The sequence below is a fragment of the Microcaecilia unicolor genome, chromosome 3 (assembly GCF_901765095.1).
Source record: "Microcaecilia unicolor chromosome 3, aMicUni1.1, whole genome shotgun sequence".
NCBI classification, from domain to species: domain Eukaryota; kingdom Metazoa; phylum Chordata; class Amphibia; order Gymnophiona; family Siphonopidae; genus Microcaecilia; species Microcaecilia unicolor.
Window position 1 is genome coordinate 371111155 of NC_044033.1, and position 23538 is coordinate 371134692.

The 23538-nt window shown below is 45.7% G+C and overlaps 1 protein-coding gene across 1 annotated transcript in view; it reads right to left on the reverse strand.

Annotated features, from left to right (window-relative positions):
• Nucleotides 1-23538, reverse strand: part of GPN1 (GPN-loop GTPase 1) — a 75787-nt gene that overhangs the window by 24718 nt on the left and 27531 nt on the right. The window contains exons 8-10 of the mRNA XM_030198571.1: nucleotides 22343-22388; nucleotides 14151-14297; nucleotides 8309-8391 (exon numbers count right to left, since the gene is read on the reverse strand). Of these exons, the coding sequence (XP_030054431.1) occupies nucleotides 8309-8391; nucleotides 14151-14297; nucleotides 22343-22388 (276 nt within the window). The remainder of the gene's footprint in view (nucleotides 1-8308; nucleotides 8392-14150; nucleotides 14298-22342; nucleotides 22389-23538) is intronic.

Consider the following 23538-nt stretch of genomic DNA (forward strand, 5'->3'; position numbering starts at 1 on the left):
TGGCTCCTGTACTAGCTCCTCCATAAAGGAGTCCTTGATTTCATCATGGAATTTTACCTCCCTAACATGCCCCGCTGTTGCATTTACCCAGTCAATATCAGGGTATCACCCATTATCATTATGTTGCCTAGATTGTTAGCGTCCCTAATTTCCGATAACATTTCTACATCCGTCTGTTCATCCTTGCCAGGCGGACAGTAGTACATTCCTATCACTATCCTTTTCTCCTCTACAAATGGAATTTCAATCCATAGGGATTCCAAGATGTGTTTTGTTTCCTGCAGAATTTTCAATCTATTTGATTCAAGGCCCTCTTTAACATACAATGCTACCCCTCCAACAATTCGATCCACCCTATCACTACGATATAATTTGTACTGCAGTATGACAGTGTCCCACTAGTTATCCATCTTCCACCAGGTCTCAGAGATGCCTATTATATCTAATTTTTCATTTAGTGCAATATATTCTACTCTCCTATCTTATGCCTTAGGCTTCTGGCATTCGCATATAGATATTTCAAACTGTTTGTTGTTCCTATTTACATCACACTCAGTACTTGACAGTATTCATTTGCAACCTTTTGTCTGATTTTTATTTAAGGACACCTGATGTACTATGGTCTCTTTTGCAACCTCACTATCGGGATATCCTATCTTCCCTGTGTTGGTGATATCTTTGAAAGATACCTTATTCCGAACCATGCGCTTTTGAGTGACTGTCGGCCATCCCCCAGTTTCTAATTTAAAAGCTGCTCTTTTTCCTTCAGATACGACTATGCAGACTCAAGCCACCCACAAAGCTCAACTAGGGATCAGCTGACCAACTGGACCAGGAGCAAATCACTCAGAACAAGAGGCTGAAAAGTGTGTCCTTCCACTTGCACCCTTCTCCTCCATCGCTAACTCCAGACTCCGCTCCTTTTATCTCGCCACACCTTATGCCTGGAATAGGCTTCCTGAGCCGTTATGTCAAGCTCCATCCCTGGCCGCCTTCAAATCTGGGCTAAAGGTCTACCTGTTTGATGCTGCTTTTGACTCCTAACTTGTCACTTGCTCGTAACCTTTATCTTGTCTTCCTCTCTTCAATAGTCCCTTTCCTTACGTGTCCTATCTGTCTGTCCTACCCTTATCCCTTATTTGTCCTGTCTGTCTGTCCTGATTTAGATTGTAAGCTCTTTTGAGCAGGGACTGTCTTTTCTTCATGTTCAATTGTGAAGCGCTGCGTACGACTGGCAGCGCTACAGAAATGATTTATAGTAGTTATAGTAAAGAGCTGGACTGGATAGTGAGACATATGTGTCAGCTCAGTTTTCAGTTCTCTATCTCCATCTGCTGGTTGATGGACACAACTATTCCACAGGTTCTGGAATACTGGGAAGCTACGTAATGGAAATTACAGTACAGTAAAACAATTGAATGTGCATGGGAGAGGGGAAGGAATGCTTAACGTACACAACAGACAGTAACTTTACAGTTCCCAGTGCAACAGAAGCTCTTAATTAAAAATCATACATAAGGTTCAACATGTGGGAAAATATTACATTTTCTCTTAATAATAATACTATTATATATTACTTAAATTAAAAACACAAAATGAAAGGTATTCCAGACTTGTAATGGAAAGTTAATTGAGAACTGTATACTTGTAATATTACCCCCTTCTCCTCCCCACTCCCCCCAATTTTTTTTTTTAAACTCTCACGTCAATACTTTTTAAAAGAGAATCACACAGCTTACAGGAAACATTGTTACAATTTAATAATGAGAGTGTCACCAGCTATGATTATTATTACAGCACCATCCTATGGACAGGACTGGAACAGTCAACTTAGGAAGGCACCAATCTCAGCTGCTAGCATGAGGCAAATAGCTGTTTCCCTGTGCTGCTTTCTAATAACTAATTAAAATATGTATTATATTTTATTGTGCTTTACTTTGCTGTTTGTGTAGGATTCATGCTCTGTATGGTGCACACATGTGCTTAGCTTAGAGAGAACCCAGAGCAAACTCCACTGCTTTTTTCACAGACCTGAGAAAGGTAAAATTATGTATCATACCTGATAATTTTCTTTCCATTAATCATAGCTGATCAATCCATAGACTGGTGGGTTGTGTCCATCTACCAGCAGGTGGAGATAGAGAGCAATCCTTTTGCCTCCCTATATGTGGTCATGTGCTGCCGGAAACTCCTCAGTATGTCGATATCCAAGCTCCATCCGCAGGACTCAGCACTTAGAGAATTACACCCACAAAGGGACACTCTGCCCAGCTCACCACCGCCGAAACGGGGGAGGGGAATTAACCCAGCTCAACCCCAAACAAGTGGGGGAGGGGAATCCGTCCAGCTCATCCCCGCGGAGCGGGGGAGGGACACCACCCCGCCGATGCGGGGGGGATCTGGCTTATCCTGCAACCGCGGGACGAGCTGACTGACCCTAACACCGCCGAAGCGGGAGGGGTAAAAAGCTGCCCTACAGCCGCACGAAGCGGGAGGGAGCGCCGGCAGAATTTATGTCTCAATCCAGCCCCGTAAAACGGAGGGGAGAGGAATGCAGCAGCTCACTGTAACACAAACTCGTCTCAACTCTTGAAGAATCCAATTGAAAAAACTTGAACACGAAGTCCTCCTGAACAGGAACTGAAGACTAAACTTGAACCTGAAATGCAACCAGAATATAAACAGTACAGATATCTGGGAGGGGCTATGGATTGATCAGCTATGATTAATGGAAAGAAAATTATCAGGTATGATACATAATTTTACCTTCCATATCATCATGCTGATCAATCCATAGACTGGTGGGATGTACCGAAGCAGTACTCACCCAGGGCGGGACATTGAAATCCCTGACCACAACACTGAAGCTCCAAACCGGGCCTCCGCCCGAGCAGCCAGTCAAGCGGTAATGCCTGGAGAAGGTATGGGCCGATGCCCAAGTTGCCGCCTTGCATATCTCCTCCAAGGAGACGGACCCGGCCTCTGCCATCGAGGCCGCCTGAGCTCTAGTGGAGTGAGCCTTCAGCTGAATAGGCGGCACCTTCCCCGCGGCCACATAAGCCGCTGCAATGGCTTCCTTGACCCATCTTGCCACTGTAGGCTTAGCAGCCTGCAGACCCTTACGAGGACCTGCAAACAGGACAAACAGATGATCCGATTTCCGGAAATCATTGGTCACTTCCAAGTATCTGATGATGACTCGTCTCACATCCAGAAATTTGAGAGCAGAGTATTCCTCTGGGTAGTCCTCCCTACGAAAGGAAGGGAGACAGAGCTGCTGATTCACATGGAAGCGAGAAACAATCTTGGGCAGGAAGGAAGGCACTGTGCGAATAGTCACTCCTGCCTCAGTGAACTGCAGAAAAGGCTCTCGACATGAGAGTGCCTGGAGCTCGGAAACTCTTCTGGCTGAAGTGATAGCCACCAAAAAGACTGCTTTCAACGTCAGGTCTTTCAGAGATGCCCTCGACAAGGGTTCAAAAGGCGGCTTCTGCAAGGCTCTTAGCACCAGGTTGAGATTCCACGCAGGCACCACTGAGTGCAGAGGAGGGCGCAGGTGATTAACTCCCTTGAGAAAACGTACCACATCTGGCTGCGAAGCCAGGGAAGCACCCTTCAGGCGGCCCCTGAAGCAAGCCAGAGCCGCTACCTGGACTTTAAGGGAACTGAGCAACAGGCCTTTCTCCAGACCTTCTTGCAAGAACGCCAGCACTGAAGAAACTGGAGCAGTGAAGGGAGAAAGTGAGCCTGCTTCACACCACGCTGCAAAGATACGCCAAACCCTGGCGTAAGCAGTAGAAGTAGAGCGCTTCCTCGCTCTCAGCATAGTGGCGATGACTTTGTCTGAGAAGCCCTTCTTCCTCAGACGCTGCTGCTCAATAGCCAGGCCGTAAGACCAAAGGGGGAGGGATCGTCCATCACCACGGGACCCTGATGCAACAGGCCCTGCTCCACTGGCAGCCGCAGAGGGTCGTCCACTGAGAGCCTGATCAATTCCGCATACCAGGGACGTCTGGGCCAGTCTGGACCCACCAGGATTATTCAGCCCGGATGCTTTGCCACCCGGTCTAGCACCCTGCCCAACATGGGCCAGGGCGGGAACACATAGAGAAGCTCCTGTGTCGGCCACAGTTGGAGAAGAGCATCTACTCCCAGAGATCGAGGGTCCCGTCCTCTGCTGAAAAAGCGCGGCACTTGGCAATTGGCCGATGACGCCATCAGATCTAGGCTCGGCTGGCCCCAGCGCTTCGTGATGTCCAAGAACGCCTGAGCCGATAACTGCCACTCTCCGGGATCCAAGGTATGGCGACTGAGAAAGTCCGCCTTGACATTCATGACTCCGGCAATGTGGGTCTCCGGCAATGTGGGCCGCTGACAGCTGTTCCAGGTTCGCTTCCGCCCACTGGCATAGATGCATGGCTTCCTTGGCTAGAGGGGCGCTCTTGGTACCTCCCTGGCGGTTGACATAGGCTACAGCCGTGGCGTTGTCCGACAGGACCCGTACTGGCTTCAACGCCAGTACCGGGAGGAACTCCAAAAGCGCCAACCGAATGGCTCTGAGTTCCAGGAGGTTGATAGACCACTTTGCCTCTGCAGGAGACCAGAGCCCCTGCGCTGTCCTTCCCAAGCAGTGGGCTCCTCAGCCCGTCAAAGAGGCGTCCGTCATGACGACAATCCACTCCGGGGTCACAAGAGGCATCCCTGCAGACAACTTGTCTGTCTTCAGCCACCAGCTCAGCGCCTTGCGCACTGCTGGGTCCAAGGGAAGGCGCACAGCATAATCCTCCGACACCAGAGTCCAGCGCTGCAGCAGAGAATGTTGTAGTGGTCTCATATGAGCCCTGGCCCAGGGCACTACTTCCATCGTGGCCGTCATAGAGCCCAACAGCTGCACATAGTCCCAAGCCCGAAGCGGAGAGGCTACTAGGAACTGGTCCACCTGAGCCTGAAGTTTGACAATCCGATTGTCCGGCAGGAACACTCTGCCCACTTGGGTGTCGAATCGAACTCCCAGATACTCCAGGGACTGAGTCGGGCGCAGCTGGCTTTTCTCCCAGTTGATGATCCACCCCAGGGAGCTCAAAAGAGCAATCACCCGGTCCACAGCTTTGCCGCACTCTGCATAAGAGGGGGCTCGGATCAACCAGTCGTCCAGATAAGGATAGACTTGTACTCCTTCCTTTCGCAGGAAGGCCGCGATGACCATCATTACTTTGGAGAAGGTCCGCGGAGCAGTAGCCAACCCGAACGGGAGGGCTCTGAACTGGAAGTGTCGGCCCAGGACTGCAAAACGCAGAAAGCGTTGATGAGGAGGCCAGATGGGAATATGCAAGTACGCTTCCTTGATGTCCAAGGATGCCAGGAACTCCCCTGCCTTCACTGCCGCTATAACAGAGCGGAGAGTCTCCATGCGAAAGTGCCGAACTTTCAAGGCCTGATTGACCCCTTTGAGGTCGAGGATAGGCCATACAGAACCTCCTTTCTTTGGTACCACAAAGTAAATGGAGTAACGTCCCTTGCCAAGCTGATTTTCTGGCACCGGAACGACCGCACCCAGGCGGATCAAATTGTCCAAGGTCTGCTGCACTGCCACAGCTTTGACCGGAGACTTGCAGGGAGAGAGTACAAACCCGTCTCTTAAGGGTCGGCAGAACTCTAGCTTGTGGCCGTCTCTGATGACTTCCAGCACCCAAGCGTCTGAAGTTACCCTGGTCCACTCGCCCAGAAACGAGGACAGGCGTCCTCCAATCTGCACTGGGCCATGGACCAGGACCCCGTCATTGGGTACGAGACCCTGGGGGAGGACCGGAGGGCGCACCTCCGGGACGGCGGTCTCTGCGAAAGAAATGCTGCTTGGGGGAGAAGTTCCTCTTGAAGGAAGAGGGGGCAGAGGAGCCCGACTTGCCCGGGCGGTACCGACGGGCTTCCTGAAACCGTCCTCTGGAGATACCGGGGCGAGCACTGGCCCGAGCCCTGACCTCTGGTAACCTCTTGCCCTTAGACGTGCCGAGATCGGTCACAATTTTGTCCAGCTCGACCCCAAAGAGCAGCTTGCCTTTAAAAGGCAACTTAGCCAGGCGGGACTTAGAGGCGTGGTCAGCAGACCAATGTTTCAGCCAAAGCCACCGCCGCGCAGAGACTGTCTGAGCCATACCTTTAGCCGAGGCTCTCAAGACATCATACAGTAAGTCTGCCAAATAAGCCAAGTCCGATTCCAGGGCCGGCCAATCAGCCCTCAAGGAAGGATCCGAGGGGGAAGCCCGCTGCACAATCGTCAGGCACGCCCTGGCCACGTAGGAGCCACAAACTGAGGCCTACAAACTTAAGGCAGCCGCCTCCAATCTTCTATCTTGGGCGTCCTTTAGGGCCGTGCCACCTTCCACCGGCAACGCCGTTTTCTTAGTCACCGCAGTGATTAAAGAATCCACGGTAGGACAAAGAAAGGCCTCCCGTTCACTTTCAGGCAAAGGATAGAGGCGGGACATAGCCCTAGCCACTTTCAGGCTCACTTCCGGGACATCCCATTGAGCCGAAATTAAGGTGTGCATGGCATCATGCACGTGGAATGTTCTAGGCGGGCGCTTCGTCCCCAGCATAATGGCGGAGCCAACAGGGGCTGAGGGAGAGACGTCCTCTGGAGAGGAAATCTTCAAAATGCTCATGGCCTGCACTAACAGGTTGGGCAAATCCTCTGAGCGAAAGATCCGCGCTGCAGAGGGGTCATCCGCTCCATCCGAGCGGGAATCCGTCTCCTCCAAGGAATCCCCAAAGGACCGTTGGGAGAACTCAGATACGCTGCCCTCATCTACATCAGAGGAAACAGAGTCCTCTAAGGCCTGGGAATCCACCCGAGGGCGTTTACTTCCGGGGGCCTCAACCCCTTTATCGGACAAGGGAGAAGGGGCAGCGTTTTGCATAAGGAAGGCCTGATGCAGCAGCAAAATAAACTCGGGGGAGAAACCCCCCAGACTGTGCACTTCAGCAGCCTGGGCCACAGCCCTAGACGCACCCTCAACCGGCGCTCGCAAGAGCGGGGGAGAAACATGCTGCGCATCCAAGATGGCGTCCGGCGCGACACTCCGCGAAGGAGCCGCGCGGGAAGAACGGCGCTTAACTTTAGCCGCTTTTTAACCGTCGCCCAAATCAAGGGCGGCCATGGCATGAACGTCTCCCAGCTCAAGGGCGGCCCAAGAAGAAGCCGTCCGAGCAGAGTGGCTGGCCAAGATGGCGGAGGCGAGCAGCGGGGGATGGGCGTTTATGGCGGGAAAAACCGCCGCACCGGAGGAAGACCCGGGACACTGACCGGCCTCCGAACTGACACCCGCCAAGGGCGAATCAGACTTTAAGACCCCCGCATCCCCGCTAGAGGCACACACGCGGTCCGGGGAGCGATTCTTCGCGCCCTCGCCCTCCGACGCCATAGGCCACGTGGAGATCGATCGGGGAACCCCCTGCCCGCTATAAAAAGGTAAAAATTACCTGCTTCTCGCTCCGAGCTGTAACGAACTGGTGTCCCAGTGAGTAGCTGCAATAAACGTTTAAATAAACGTTGAAATAAACACCCTTAAGGACGTCCAAAAAAAATTTTTTTTTTTTTTAACGGAGCCAGCGGGAGGGGGGAGAAAAGGAGGGACCTGGCGCCACCAGGTTTGCACTTGCTCAAGAAGAGCCCTCAACCCCAGGTACTCAACAAAACCTAAAAATTAGGCTTGGAGACCTAGCCAGAGCTGCTGCTGTGTGTGACCACCACCTGCTGAGATAGAGAACATACTGAGGAGTTTCCGGCAGCACATGACCACATATAGGGAGGCAAAAGGATTGCTCTCTATCTCCACCTGCTGGTAGATGGACACAACCCACCAGTCTATGGATTGATCAGCATGATGATATGGAAGGAAGTATTGCTGTTGAAAGCTTGTCACACCTAAGCCCCCATCAACTCCACTTCTTTCAGTACTTTTTTTTTATTTCTCACTTCTTTCTCTTTAATTTGTACTACATGTGCAAAGTTCTCATTCAGAAGGTTAGTTATGTGTGCAGCTGGGTTAGCAACACAGTTACTAAGTCCTACGGACCACACTGAGCATCTGCCCCACTCTAACTGGACGCTCATATTGCACTGTGGTTTGCCTGAACTGACACATGCACTCTATAGTCAATATACTGAACTGCAGGACTGCTGTGCACAGATCTTTTACTATCTGATATGCAACCTGCAACAATGTTTGGGTTTCCACTTGCAACATTGGGCTCACATCCTATGTAAAGTGTGGTAGCGTAAGTCTCAGCATAATACTTCAAAAGATACCTTTGATATTCTTCTGCTGCCTGAGACACTTGCACAAAAAAGTCATCCAACCCAGTCCCAGCCACTGCAGACACCCCCACCACCTGCAATATATGACAGATAAGAGAGGCATAGCATGAACATGGAGGACTTGTGATTCCATGAAGATGACCAACATCACTGCAGCACTTTTAATATACAGCAAGGGATAAACAGACAGATTCAGCATGTGCACCATGAGAATCTGTGATCCTCTGAAAAATCCAACTTCAAAGGGACAGTTCTAACATCTATATACCTGAAGACCTCCCAGTTTCATAACAAATCCTACTTTTTCAGTGCAGATACCCACTACAAGTCATGAATAAAATAATAAGATAGGCAAACCTAACAGGACTGTGAATTTGGTACAAAAAACCTTCGACTCCAAGTCCAACTCCTACTGATACTAGGCTTTAAATTTTTTGTTGTGGATCTGAAGTACTGGTAAATGTAAGTTATATTTCTCAGTATTTTATATCCAGGACAAAGATATACCCGTATATACTCTAAGTCAAGAAATTCTGACTAAAAAATGCCACTTTTTTTTCTTGTCAAGATTAGGAAGATATCTGTGATTGTATATATGATTTTACCATTTAGATATTATTTTCTATATTTTTCCTTAATTGCATATTTTTGTTACATTTTTTTTTTCATTTTTCAAAATGGTTACAATATCTTTAACCAAAACAACAAAAACAAAACAAAACAGGGTCATCTTTATCTGTGAGGCTGAAAAAAAATTAAGCACCCCAAACCCTTAGGCAGCACAATTCTGCATCTCTTCTCCACCAGCCCACAGGTTCAGCATCTCAATCCCCACCTCTCTTGCTGTATACCTTTAAAAGTATCTTCTGTAGAGCTGTAGTAGTGCAGTGATCCCCAGAGCAGGCCACAGTCAGCCTAGAAGGATCGCTGCACTGTCGTGGTTCTACAGAAATACTTTTCAAGGTACATAGCAAGAGAAGTAGGGACTGAGACTCTGAATCCACAGGCTGACAGAGGGAGGGGGGGAGCAATTCTGGATCCTGGGGGCAGAAGAAAGGGGTGGGGATTGAAACACTGAACCCATGGGTCTGACAGAAGGAGGGGAGGGAGAGAGGGGGAGCAATTCTGGACCCCTGAGGTGGAAGGGAAGGAGAGAGAGTTGCTGGCCTAGGTGAGGGAGGGCAGGCCTGGAGGGGAGCCTCGACTTATACTTGGGTCACAGCATTTTTGTCTATTTTTAGTTCTAAAACTGCCCTCGACATTCATGACATTGACTTGCAGTTGAGTATATACAGTATATATACAAATATAAAATGATACATTTACCATAACTTATGTCTCATTTTGAAGCTGGAATCAGAGTCTGTACAGTTTTACAGACTCCACCTAAAATTGATTCCAACTTCAACTCCACCTCCACAGCAATGTTCCCTCTAAGCGGAGCATATAAGCGATTGCTCATACGTGTTAGGAGTGTTGCACACAAAAATGTTTTTTTTTGTGCTATATACAGAAATGCATTGCTAATACTGGCACTTAAAAATTGTTGGTTTTTAAAATTTTTTGCTCTCACACACACACACAAAGGTTTGCACACACCAGGCCACTCCTTTGAGGAAACATTGCTCCACAGCCTGAATCTTAATGCATAATTAGTATAGGAAGACCCACCATCTGCAGCTGTAGAAAAAACTAAGTGTTATAGTAGCCACTGAAACTGGCCATTTTAATGTATACTAACAGAGAGTCCTAAAATGGATTCCAGTGTGATACAATACAGAGGGTGAGGATGGAACCAAGAACAAAGATCTCTAGAGCACTGTGCAACCTGATGGGGAGGGCAGAGCAAAAAAAAAAAAAAGCAAGCAGCGTCTGTTACGTAAAGCATAAATTTCACACGGGCATTATGGGTCACATAGTGAGAGGCAGGCAGGAAACAGGTGGCTGGCCTTGAGAAAACTTTGGAAGGGTATGTGAGAGCAGGAAGAAAGCAGGAGAAAAGCTAGGAGTGATAGCAAGATTAGAAGAAATACAGCTGTAGGATTCTGCACATACAGGACAAACTGTCCAAAATATAGGGTATAAAGGGAGGAGAGAATAGTTGGACGGTGGGAACTTGTAAGGCAGACTGACTAGCGTCTTGCGGCTGTCTGCTTTTACAACTTCCTCTCTTAGGAAAAAAAGAGGCCTGTATTTCTGCTTTAAACATTTTGTTTGTAACACAGAAAGAACTGTAAATTCTCCAATCGATTGATTAATAAATTTGGCTGCTGCCTTGCAGAATACATTGGTGGTCTATTTTTAAGTTTAAAGCTACATTTTTTCTTTCTAAAAGAGAACTAAAAGGAGTTAATCTTTTCCTGTGACACAGGATTTTATTTATTTATTTATTATTACATTTGTATCCCACATTTTCCCACTGATCGCAGGCTCAAAGTGGCTTACAAAGTCTGTAGTGCAAGCTACACTCCAAGAAAAACAATTATACAAATTGAGAATAAGATATCAAATAACAATTAAACATCAAAAGGCAAGTGATAATGACAGGTAATTATTGTCCTTGGATGGTGCAAGTGTGTCCAGAGCAGTGGAGAGAGTGGCATTGTAAGCAGAGACAGCCTTGTCCACAGACTCGGAGGACATGATGGAAGGGAGGAGATTAGAGATACAAGAGGATAAGGTGGGAGGGTCAACAGCCTGGAGATTCCTGAAAGTAGTGGTTAGTGTTGGGCAGGACTGAGGGGGAGGGTGATGAAGTGTGAAGGTGATCAGGTGATGATCTGAGAGAGGACATTGTAAATAGTATACCATACCATACTTTGTATCGTTTTTGAATATTTTTACTGCTGTAATTATCTATTGCTCATGCTTGATCTATTCTTACTGTACACCGCCTTGAGTGAATTCCTTCAAAAAGGCGGTAAATAAATCCTAATCATAATAATAATAAATCTTAACCCTAATGGGTATATGAAGGCAGACTTCCATGAGGCCCAACAAATTAAAAAATATCCCGTCAATGCCACCATCACCAGCCTTAGGGTTTCCTGTTGATCTCTCAAGTCCAAGGTGAACTGAAGACGTACCCTCTTTCTTAGGAACTAAAAACAGACAGAATATCTGTCCCAGCCACACTGCAACTGGGACTGGCACCACCACCTCAAGTCTCACTTTACCAGCAAAGACATTGGGACAACATAAATATGGTGGAGAGAGGCTACGAAATTTGTAGTGCGTATTCTTCCTGTACTACAATCAATACCTACCAGTCCAAAGTTATCTGGGCCTACCTCCAATGAAACTCTACCATGTGACTGCCTATGCAAAGCAGCAGAAGCTGGATCGTCAAAACTTCACTGGGTGCCTCAAATATCTCCTGTACCCCCATTTTGTCACCTTTTTTCCTAGGAAGCACCCTCTCTGGGACACCGGGCTCCTTTCCAGCTCATATCTCTGAAAATCTTTTGAATCGTCTCTTGGAAGGAAAAGACCAAGTAGATCCCCGCAGCCTAACCTTAGGCAGCCTGAGAACCTTGAATGCACATAGGTCTTTAACCAATTTCTTTTAAGTCCTCCTGAAACAGGAATTCATCCCCGAATGGGAGCTTGCTCAATATGAGTCACAGATGCTGAGCCCACTTCCAGTTTCGTGGCCAGAGGAGCCTTAGGATTGTGACCATCGTAGCTATATGCCTGACTGGCACACAACTAAGATCATAAAAGTCTTTGCCAGAAAAGCCAACCTGGACTCAAGCCATGATGCCTCAGTAACACTGGAGCTGGATTCCCCTAGGGAACCATCCAGTATTTGCTGCACCCCACACAAATAAGTTCTGGAATTCACTGCTGGAGCAAGTGGTAAAAACAATTAACGTAGCTGGGATTAAAAAAAAGGTTTGGACAAATTCCTGAAGGAAAAGTTCATAAACTGTTATAAAGTTGGAGCTCAGGAAAGCCACTACTTAACCCTGGAGTCGGTAATACGGGATCTTGCTACTTTAGGAGACTCTACCAGGTACTTATGACCTGGATTGGTCACTGCTGGAAAAAGGATACTGGGACGGATGGACCTCTGGTCTGTCCCAATAAGTTAACTCTTATATCCACTGTTGTCTAGAGAACCAAACCTGTGCTCTCTGGGCAACAGGCCTGTGATCTAAAGCCCTGTTTTAAGTGTGCATCCATATTCTTCTCATATTATCTTAAAAGTCACCAGGGCATCCACATTAGGGAACCACAGCTGCTCCTTCTCTCCTTCTATGGTACAAAGTCCATCCACTTTCAAGCCAGAATCCAGAACTTGGCTCATATAACAAGCTCACAGTGGGACCCTCTCTCCTATATTGCAGATTCAGCCTTCAACAGAGCACCAGTGCAGGCAATGCCAGAGAAATGCTGGGCCCCTACCCAGGCTTCATCATAGTGCTGCTTTCTGCTAATTTCCCCGTTACTTTATTAAATAGAATGTTTGATTTATATAAATATATATATATATTTTTTTTTGCAAGTACACATGCTCCTGCTCATCCTCATCTAGACTGGAGAGGAAAAAGGAACTTAGGATAGGAAAGGGTTAAAAGCATCCAAATAAGAATGGAGGAGTGGCCTAGTGGTTAGGGTGGTGGACTTTGGTCCTGGGGAACTGAGTTCGATTCCCACTTCAGGCACAGGCAGCTCCTTGTGACTCTGGGCAAGTCACTTAACCCTCCATTGCCCCATGTAAGCCGCATTGAACCTGCCATGAGTGGGAAAGCGCGGGGTACAAATGTAACAAAAAATAAAATAAGAGGTGTCCACTGCCTGGGACCAAAAATAACACAAGATTGACATCCAGTTCCCAACTCTAGGCCCTGCTCTGAAAAGGAAAAATAATTCCCCTTTGTCCCAGAGCCAACAGTCCTATCTTCTATGTCTCACCACATGCCCTCTGGTGGCACAGGTTTTCACCTTCCACCTGCTGGAAGCCAAGAAAAACTGAAGTTACTTCACAGGACCATATATTGGGTGATGTCAGCAAACCAGTAGTTCACTGCCTCCATCTGCTGGTAGGGGAGCATAACGCCAAGGACACTGTTAAAGAACTAGAGGAGGCGGGAGATGAAAACAGCTATTGTTCCAAATGGGAGGATAATGGACAAACTACTCAGGATACAAGAGGAGAAAAAAAGAAAAGAAAAAAGAGAACCCATAATCATTATCACCACTATTACGTCTTGAACTGTCTTTTCCCAAATTTAAAGCAGCCTTGAAGACCCATTTGGGCACATTTGGAGACACCCACTAACTGGTCATGTGGATATGTCTAGCACTAGGCATCTATGGCCTGTAAACTTTTATGAATGTTAAAATGCTTATGTTTGGTCTGTTTTCTTGAGCTAGTCCTCTTAGTAGGACTGCTACTTTTTCTATTTTAACTCTATCCTGTCCAGAATTGGAGTTCTTTACTGGTGTTTGCTTTACTTTGTTATTTTAATGAGTAATGTAAACCACTTTGTTGTACTTGTACGATTAATGGTATATCAAATAAATTTAAACCATTATATCAAATGCAGATGAGAGATTGTGAAGTGTGAGAAACAAAGACGTATCTGTTTAACAGAAGAATCTCTGAAGCAGCTACCATGCACACAACAGCCAAGCTTGGGAGTAAAAAGGAAAGGCAGAAGAGTAAGTCAACAATAAAGAGCTGTCTTGAGATATCTGGAGCAGATAGGGAGAAAAAAAGTTGATAACAGTTTCTGAAGCTTACTACTTTCTTTGCAAGAGATGAAATTAATAGCTTCGGGGGGGGGGGGGGGGGGGGGGGGAGGAGGAAGAAAGAAGCAGGACTTACCCTGAGCGAACTGTAGAATTCATCCAACACCAGGCTCATGGAACGTGTCAAGTTACTCACATATGTCGTCTCCTGATTCAGTGCGTCCTGGAAGGTCTCAAAATCCTGCATCCATTCTACTGCAAATCTGTGATCAATTATATCAGTCTGAAATATACCCAAGAAGAGTTATCTATGTGACAGAATTGAAGCAACAGACACATCCAAACCACTTTTGCACGTACTCCTTAGGAAGACTGGTTGTGTTTACTGGCAAAGCAAAGTTACTCACCTGTAGCAAGTGTTCTTCGAGGACAGCAGGACAAGCATTCTCACAGCTGGGTGACGTCATCTGATGGAGAAAAGTGTGGACGCTGACTAGCGAGATCAAGGACTTTCTAGTAGCGTCCCACGGCGCATGCGCTGGTGCCTTCCCACCCGACATATGAGTGTGGGTCCCTTAATCATTCTGATTAGCTAAAGATAACAATTCCAAAGGGAGGTGGGAGGGTATGTGAGACTACTTGGCCTGCCGTTCTTGGAGAACACCTGCTACAGGTGAGTAACTATTTATTTGTTGCATTTGTATCCCACATTTTCCCACCCATTTGCAGGCTCAATGTGGCTTAAAATATTCCATCACGGCGAGAGCCATTCAAGAGTAAAGAAACAATTGGTATTACAAAAAGTACATGTGTAACATAATAGATATAAGCTATTCGGTATATAAGAAAACAGTTAGAATATCAAGTAAATAATGATGTGTTAGGGTTCCTATTGTTGATTATTATGGTATGCCTTGTTGAAAAGGAAAGTCTTTAATGATTTTCGGAAGTTGATTAGGTTGTGAATAGTTTTCAGGTCAAGTGGCAATGCATTCCACAGCTGCGTGGCTATGCTTTCTCCGAGGACAAACAGGCTGTTGTATTCTCACAGCAGGGAATCCCTTGCTACCAGGTTCACTGAAACAATGCTAGGACAATAGGGACTCGAAACGCTGAGGCCTGCAATTCAACCTGAAACAATTTGTATACTAGTTGTGGAGGTGCAGCCTAGAACAGAAGAAAACTGGGCCTGGGGGGTGGGGGGTGGAGATGGATCCTACACACCGAACAAATTCTGCAAGACTGCTTGCCCAAACCAGCTATCATGTTGGGTATCCTACTCAAGGCAGTAATGAGATGTGAATGTGTGGGCAGATGACCACGTCACAGCTTTGCAAATCTGCTCTATGGAGGCTAACCTCAAGTAGGCTACCGATGTAGCCATGGCTCTGACATTATGAGCCTTAACATGACCCTCTAGTGGTTCCCAAACGTGGTCCTGGAGGCACACCAGCCAATCAGGGTTTTGGGATATCCACAATATTCATGAGATATTAATGCACTGTCTCCACTACATGCAAATCTCTCATGAATATTCACTGTGGATATCCCAAAAACCTGAATGGCTGGGGTGCCTCCAGGACCACGTTTGGGAACCACTGCTCTAGAGTCGGCCCAGCCTGGGCATAAATAAATAAGATTCAATCTGCTAGCCAATTGGAAATTGTACATTTGCCAATGTATACCCCCATATTGTTTGGGTCAAAAGAAACAAAAGGCTGGGTGGACTGTCTATGAGCTTTAGTACACTCCAGATAGAAAGCTAAGGCTCTTTTGCAATCCAAGGTATGCAGTACTCTCTCGCCAGGGTGGGCATGTGGTTTTGGGTAAAATGTTGGCAGAATGATTGACTGATTAAGATGTAACTCCAACAATACCTTAAAAAGGAACTTGGGGTGCATGCGAAGAAATATTCTATTGTGAAACTTTGTGTCAGGTGCATCAGCTACTATGGCCTGAAGTTCACAGACTCTGCAAGCTGAAGTGACTGCCACCAGAAACACAACTTTCCAGGTCAAATACTTCTGATGTCAAGAATCAAGCAACTCAAAAGGAGCTTTCATCAGCTGGGTGAGGACATCGTTGAGATCCCATGACACAGCTGGAGGTCTGACAGGTGCTTTGTCAATAACAAACCTCGCATAAAGCAAACCAAAGGCTGTACAGAAATGGGCTTACCTCCCACACAGTGATGACAGGCAATAATTGCACTGAGATGAATGAACCCTTACAGAGTTGCTTTCAAACTAGAGTCAGAGAAGTACAGGAGCTATTCAAGCAGTTTTTGTGTAGGACAAGTGAGGGGATCTAAGGCCTTCCCTCACACCAAACCTCCTCTACTTAAATGAGTAACACCCGTTAGTGGAGTCTTTCCTGGAAGCCAGTAAGATGCGGGAGACACCCGCCGGCTAATCCAAGGTTTCAAATTCTATGCTCTCAACATCCTACCAGTGAAGGCCAGGGATTGGAGGTTGGGATGTAGAAAAGACCCCTCGTTCTATATGATGAGGGTTGGAAAATAGTCTAATCTCCACAGATTTTTGAAGGATAACTCCAGAAGGGGGAACCAAATCTGCCTCGGCCAGTAACGCACAATTAGGATCATAGTTCCCTGGTCTTGCTTGAGTTTCAGCAAAGTCTTCTCTATGAGAGGTATTGAAGGATAAGCACACAGAATACCTTCCCCCCAACATAGGAGAAAGGCATTTGACACTAGTTTGCCGTGTGATCCGCGCCTGAAGCAGAACTGACGTCAAGCTAAGTATTATTTAGTTCCTTATATTTCACTTCTTCCTGACGCCCCACTGTATTTGCCCCTATCACTTCCTATATATTATTTTTATGATGTATTTTTTTAAATGTAGCTTTTATGTTTATATTGCAAGCCACATTGAACCTGAGTTTCTCTTGGGCTAATGTGAGACAGAAATGCAAAGCAATCAATCAATCTCTGGTTGTCTTCAAATCTAGGCTAAAAGCCCATCTTTTTGAGGATGCTTTTAACTCCTAACCTCTATTCACTTGTTCAGTACCCATGTCTGTTTTATCATTCCCATCTTAAGTATATCCCTTATTTGTCCTGTTTGTCTGTCCTGATTAGATTATAAGCTCTATATAGAAGGGACTGTCTCTTCATGTTCAAGTGTACAGTGCTGGATATGTCTAGCAGCGATACAGAAATGAAAATTAGTAGTAGTAATAGACAAACTTTGTTGAGATGAGTGGCAAAAAAGATTCACCATGGGGGTTCCCTGCTCTTGTAAGATCTTGGGGGCTATGACCATATTGAGAGACCACTCGTGCGGTTGCAAATTCCTGCTCAGTCCATCCACCAGGCAGTTGTCCTTTCCTGGGAGGTATGCTGCTCAAGTCCATCCCATGAAAGAGGGTCCACTGCCACATCCCCACTGCTTCCTGACACAAGGGGTAGCAACTCGTACCCCCTGCTTGTTTAGATAAAACATTGCAACCTGGTTGTCCATGTCAATGAGAATAATTTGGTTTTTCAGTCCATCTCTGAAAGCCTTTAGAGTGTTCCAAATGGCCCTGAGCTCAAGGAGATTGATATGGAGAAGTTTCCTGAACAGACCAAGTCCCTGGGTGTAAACAAATCTACATGAGCTCCCCATTCCAGGTTGGACGCATCTGTTGTAGGTAACTTCTGAGGTGGTGGAATTTGGAATGGTAGTCCCACTGTCAAATTGGTTTGAATTGTTCACCAGAGAAGGGATGAGATAACTCTGGAGGAATCTGGATGATATCTGCTATATTCCCAGCTGCCTAAGACTACTGGGAAGCTAGGGTCCACTGGGTGTCTCTCAAATGGGAGATGTGTCAAGGGAGTGACATGCACTGTTGAGGGAATTTGGCCCATTAATTCCAACATCTGTTGTGCTGTGATCTACTTGCTGACTCTGACCTGCGAGATGAGAACTATCAAGGCCTCTGCCCTTGCATATGGAAGAAAAGCCTGGCCTGCAATTTATCTAGCAGGGCTCCTATGTAGTTCAACAGGTGGACTGGGAGAAGGTGGGACTTGGGGTAGTTTATGGCAAACCCTAGTAACTCCAACACCCGAACAGTTAGGCGTACTGACTGTGATGCCCCCTCCTGTTATGTGCTTTTGACAGCCAATCATCTAGATAGAGAAACATGTACACTCCCAGCCTGTGTAGATATGCCACTACCACAGCTAGACATTTGGTGAATACCCTGGGAACTAACAAAAGGCCAAATGACAGTATGTGATACTGGTAAACGCGTTTCCCTATTCAAAATCTGAGATACTTCCCTGTGACTGGGAAGTATTGAAATGTGGGAACATGCATCCTTTAAGTCCAATCGTTTTCCTGAATCATGGGGAGAAGTGTGCCCAGGCAAATCATCCTGAACTTTTCTTTGATCAGGAATTTAACATAAGAATATAACATAAGGGTAGCCATACTGGGTCAGACCAATGGTCCATCTAGCCCAGTATCCCGTTTCCAAACAGTGGCCAAGCCAGGTCACAAGCACTTAGCAGAAACCCAGATATTAGAAACATTCCATGCTACTAAACCCTGGGCAAGCAGCTGCCTCCCCATTGTCTGTCTCAATAGCAAACTATGGACTTTTGATGCAGACCCTTAAGGTCTAGGATGGGACAAAATCCCCCAGTTTTCTTGGGCACAAGAAAGTACCTGGAATAGAATCCTTTCCAATATCCTCTGGCGGCTCGGGTTTGATCGCATTGGCCTGCAGAAGGGCAGATACTTCCTCTACAAGAACCTGCTCATGCTGAGAGCTGAAGAATGATGCTTTCGGCGGGCAATTTGGTGGTCTTTGATGCCAATGCAGGGTATAACCAAGACAGACTATTTGAAGAACCCACCAGTTGGAGGTTACAAGGGGCCAAGTACGTTGGAAAAAACTCAGTCTCCACTCTACCGATAGGCTGTCTGGGATGGTTACTTTTGAATGCAGCTATGCTCTCTTGGAGTCAGTCAAAAGCTTGTCCCTTATTTCAACTGGGATGCTGCCTGGGGCCTTTGAGGACAGGTTTGGCGAGGGCGTGAACACTGGGCCTGGGGCTGCTGGAAAAAAGTGAGAAGTCTAAGCCTACCCAAAAATCTCAGTGAGGAAAAGGATACAGCTGGATGGTGTCAAGACAGAGTTTGGATGGTTTCCATATGGTTTTTTTATGAGGACAGCAACCTCTTCCACCTTACCTCTAAATAAATTGTCACCTCGGCAATGAATGTCCACCAACCTCTCCTGAACCGCTGGTTCTAGGTCAGACACATACAGTCATGAGAGTTTGTGCATCCCTACACCCATAGCAGAGAGTATGGACACTATATCAAAAGTCATTCATGCCCCTGGCCACTTTCTATACTCCAGCTGCATATTGGCCAACTGGAGAAGCTCTGTGGCCTGCTTCTGTATGAGTGTATCCACAAGACTTAATGTGCTGCGGACCAAAGACCTCAAAGCAAAGGCTCATATATAGCTGGTAGGACTGGATGCGGGTAATGAGCATTGAGGACTGAAAAAGCTTTCCTACCAAATGAGTCTAGTGTCCTGAACTCTGTATCTGGAGGTGCCAAGGCATGGGTCCTGCAGCTCCTAGCTCATTTGAGAGTGTATTCGACCACCAGAGAGTGGTGTGGCAGTTGAGCTCTCTCACATTTGGAAGCCTTTTGGATATGGTACTGTGTATCCACCTTCTTAGGTACAACATGCACTGAGAGGGAAGATTCACAGTTCTTTGTCAGTGCATCTTTATGGATAGGGTACAATGGTACAGTGACCCTTTCCTTGGGAGGAGACTTATAGTCTGGGACAGTTAACATCTCCATCCTGGGCTCTTTCTCCATTTCTAATTTAAATGGGATGGCAGAAGTCATCTCCCTGATAAAACCGGTGAGAGATCCTCAAGTGGAAATTTACATCTCTCTTGAGGTGCGGAGGGATCAGAAGGTATCTTATAAGACTCCTTCTCCAAGAAGTAATGTGGGTCCTCCTCTGAATCCCATGAACAGTCCAATTGAGACTCCTCATCATACTCAGGCTGTACTGAGTGAATCTGTGCCTGCCTTGGCTCAGTGGATCCATGTCCACGCCCCAAAAAGCACTGAGGTATAGCCCTACCCTCAAGACTCTGGTGAAGCTTCCTCCCCCGACATCAAGAACAGTACTGTATGCATCGAGGTCAACACCCTTCGAGGACCACTGCACCGGCTTGGAAGGAGCTTCAGGAAGAATTGGGGGCTGATCCGCAGTTGGTGCAAGCACCCTCGAAGCTCGAGCGGTTCGCAACTGTAGCATCTGTCAGCTCCTCCCCGAGCATGGCTCGGAACTGTTCATCAAACAAAGGAATTGGCAAAGGTGGGGGAGCCGGAAGAGAGGAAGCCTGAGAAGGTGTCTGTGTCAAACCAGTAGTGGGGACATGGCTGCTCGGAGACATGCGCATCAGCACCTCTTCCAAGGAGGGGGAGCATTCCTCCTGGTGCCGTTGCTGCCAATGTCCCAGTGCTCCTGGTACTGTGCATCAAGGAGGACCAATGCTTACGCTTCTTGGGCTTCCCCGATACACAGTATCACAGTCGTTCAGTGCTGAAAAGGACGACGTCAAACCTGTACGTGTCTTTGGTGCCGAGTCCAATGCTGACCGGTTCTGGGCCTAGTCTCATCTCCCGATGTCAAGAGAGGTGGAGACTTCCACGATACCGGTGTACACCCAGTGGATGAAGCCTTGGCAGCCATCAAGGACAATGCCTCCAGTGCCAATGTCCATGTATCGGCCCTTTAAGGAGCCAAAATGTCCCTCTTGTTGAACCTGCCGTGCCCTCTGTGTCCTCAACTGCATTTGTAAACAGAGAGAACAAGAGTTAGGCTCATGGTCAGGTCCAAGGGAGCTGATGCACCAATTGTGCGGGTCCGTCACGGAAATCACTCAATTACATTAAGTGCACCTTTTAAAGCCACTGGGGGTCTTCTTGGAAAGAATCATGGTCAAATTAAACTCCTCAAATGTGAAACAGAAAAAGGGGACAAACTGAGGTTGGGGCTCCAGCCTAAGCAACAAGCAAAAAAATAAAGGTCCAAAAAAATTACAAGAAAATAAAAGGGAAAACTGAAGAAAGAGAGAAATCAAGAAAAAATTATCTGAAAGGACTACAAAACCCATACAGGACGGCATAAAAACAAAGCACGAATTGCACTGAGAGGAGAACACAATGATGTGTCCCCCCTGCTCTGCGGAACAAAGACTAAGGGACCCGCTCTCACACATCAAGAGGGAAGGCACCAGTGCATGTACGGTGGGATGCTACTAGAAAGTTCTTGATCTCGCTAGTCAGTGTCTGCACCGGGATCCATTAGATGATGTCACCCAGTTGTGAAAATACAACAGCCTGCTTGTCCTCGGAGAACACATACAAATTTTGAGAGAATCCATGTATTCTGTCAACTGGCAGGTTCTCAGTTCTCTCTGTCCTACAAATACCTGCACAGTCTGCTTTATTTATTTATTGCATTTGTATCCCACATTTTCCCACCTCTTTGCAGGCTCAATGTGGCTTACAATTCATCATGAATAGTGGAAATATATAATAAGATAGACAATTAGTATTATGGAAGGATCTTGGGTAACATGATAATGAAAAAGCATGATATTAGTATAACAAGCAAATATAATATAATAAGATACAATAATATTGTCTTTTGTACCTTACAAACGGCCTAAGCAAAGCCACCTGATAGCCATACTAATGAAAACCCTTTGGTGTAAACCTGCAGGGGGCACTCAGCTCAAAAATATTTAAAGTAATGCTTAATTAATATTAATCTTTTCAGTTGAGTATGGTGCTTCTAATTAGCTCTAGGAACACTGGGGGGAAAAGTCATAAGTTTTGAAAAGAGATATTTGAAGAAAAGAATGGATTTGGAAGAAAACACATGCTGAGAAATTTTGGACTGCTGGATACAGCTCTTCTCTAACTGGCTTGATTTTTTTTTCCTTGCTTTTTTTCCTCAGAAATAAGAGGAAGTTGTTTTTCCAGTAAAAAGTTCATAACAGAAATTCTTGATTTTTTTTTTTTTAATTTAAAGCATACAAGGTTGTCCTATATCGCTATCCACATCCCACAACAAGAGGAATCTGGTTAGGCGTGTCTCTAATATGATGCTTTAAAAACAAAAGTGTTAGCTTATTTTTTCTCCAGGTCTTCTTAGTAGGTTCCCTACCTTATTTTTGCAGAAGTGGATAGAAGTAAGTACAGAATACTAAAGAAAGCCTATCTAGAGCTGTGTCCCATATTCAAACATGACTGTTAAAAAGACACCCACCTTGTTCATGACCACAATGAAAGGCAGTTTGGTCTTGTATAGAATACTAAAAGAAAAGAAAAAAAATTACCAGTTACGCAATTAGCATTCTGCTCAACTCTAAAACAAAATAAATTATATCAATTTGAGGCTTAAAATACGTTCTATGTAGGAATATCTACATAGCAGGGACCTGCATCATATTCCCGTTAAGAACAAATGCTACTCAAGCCATTATTGCACTGTGAGAACTCAAAACACATTGATAAGACGCTTATCTGATGCCAAGCAAAGAATTTTCAAAGCAATTATATCAAGGTATTGTGGGTTTAGTGATAGTGTTTGTGAGAAGCTCTTCTTTACAAAATTTGTAAAAAATAAATAAATAAAAATACTGATTAAGAATTTGTTTATTACGGTCTGTCTCCTGATGATATTTATGGCGAAACATAGAGCCATGTAGAGAACAAAACATAAAAGCTTGATAAGATTGAGCACAAGATTAAAAAGGATTCCTACATGAATGTTTTGAGTGTCACTTGGTGAATTGGGAGTGTCTCAATGGACAAGGACATTTCGTAATTTTTATAAACTGATTTTGGATCTGTTGGAGTCCATTAATGAAGTACAGAGGAACAGCCATCTAACAAACCTGACTGGGAGAAAGTTGCATCAGATAAGCGTCTTGTCAATTTGTTTTGAGTTCTCACAGTGCATTTATTCTTAACAGGAATATGATGCAGACAATGAGCACCTCACACAATATAATTTACAATTTATACTACAATATATAAGCAACAGTAAGACTGAGTAGTCTTATTTTGAATAGATAATGTAATTCATATACTACATTCAGTGATTTACCCTACAAATTTTATTCTGAATTACCTAACAGGGAAAAGATCAATTAATTTTATGCCCCCTGTTTTTAGAGGAATACAATTTTTTAGACTATTAAATACACTTTTTCATGTTTTGACTGTCTCTATGTGGCATTCTTTTCCACTATATATTCATATTGAGCATAAATTACTTAAAATTTCAAAACATGTTGAAGACTTATTTGGGTACTCAGATGTGATTTGGCAACTTATTGTTGTATTTCCACTTTTATTATTCTTATGTTTGACTATTTTCTGATGTTGTACACTGTGTTGAAACCCATAAAACAGCGGTTTAGAAGACCTATATTGTCACTGAATAGAAAAACCTTGGAA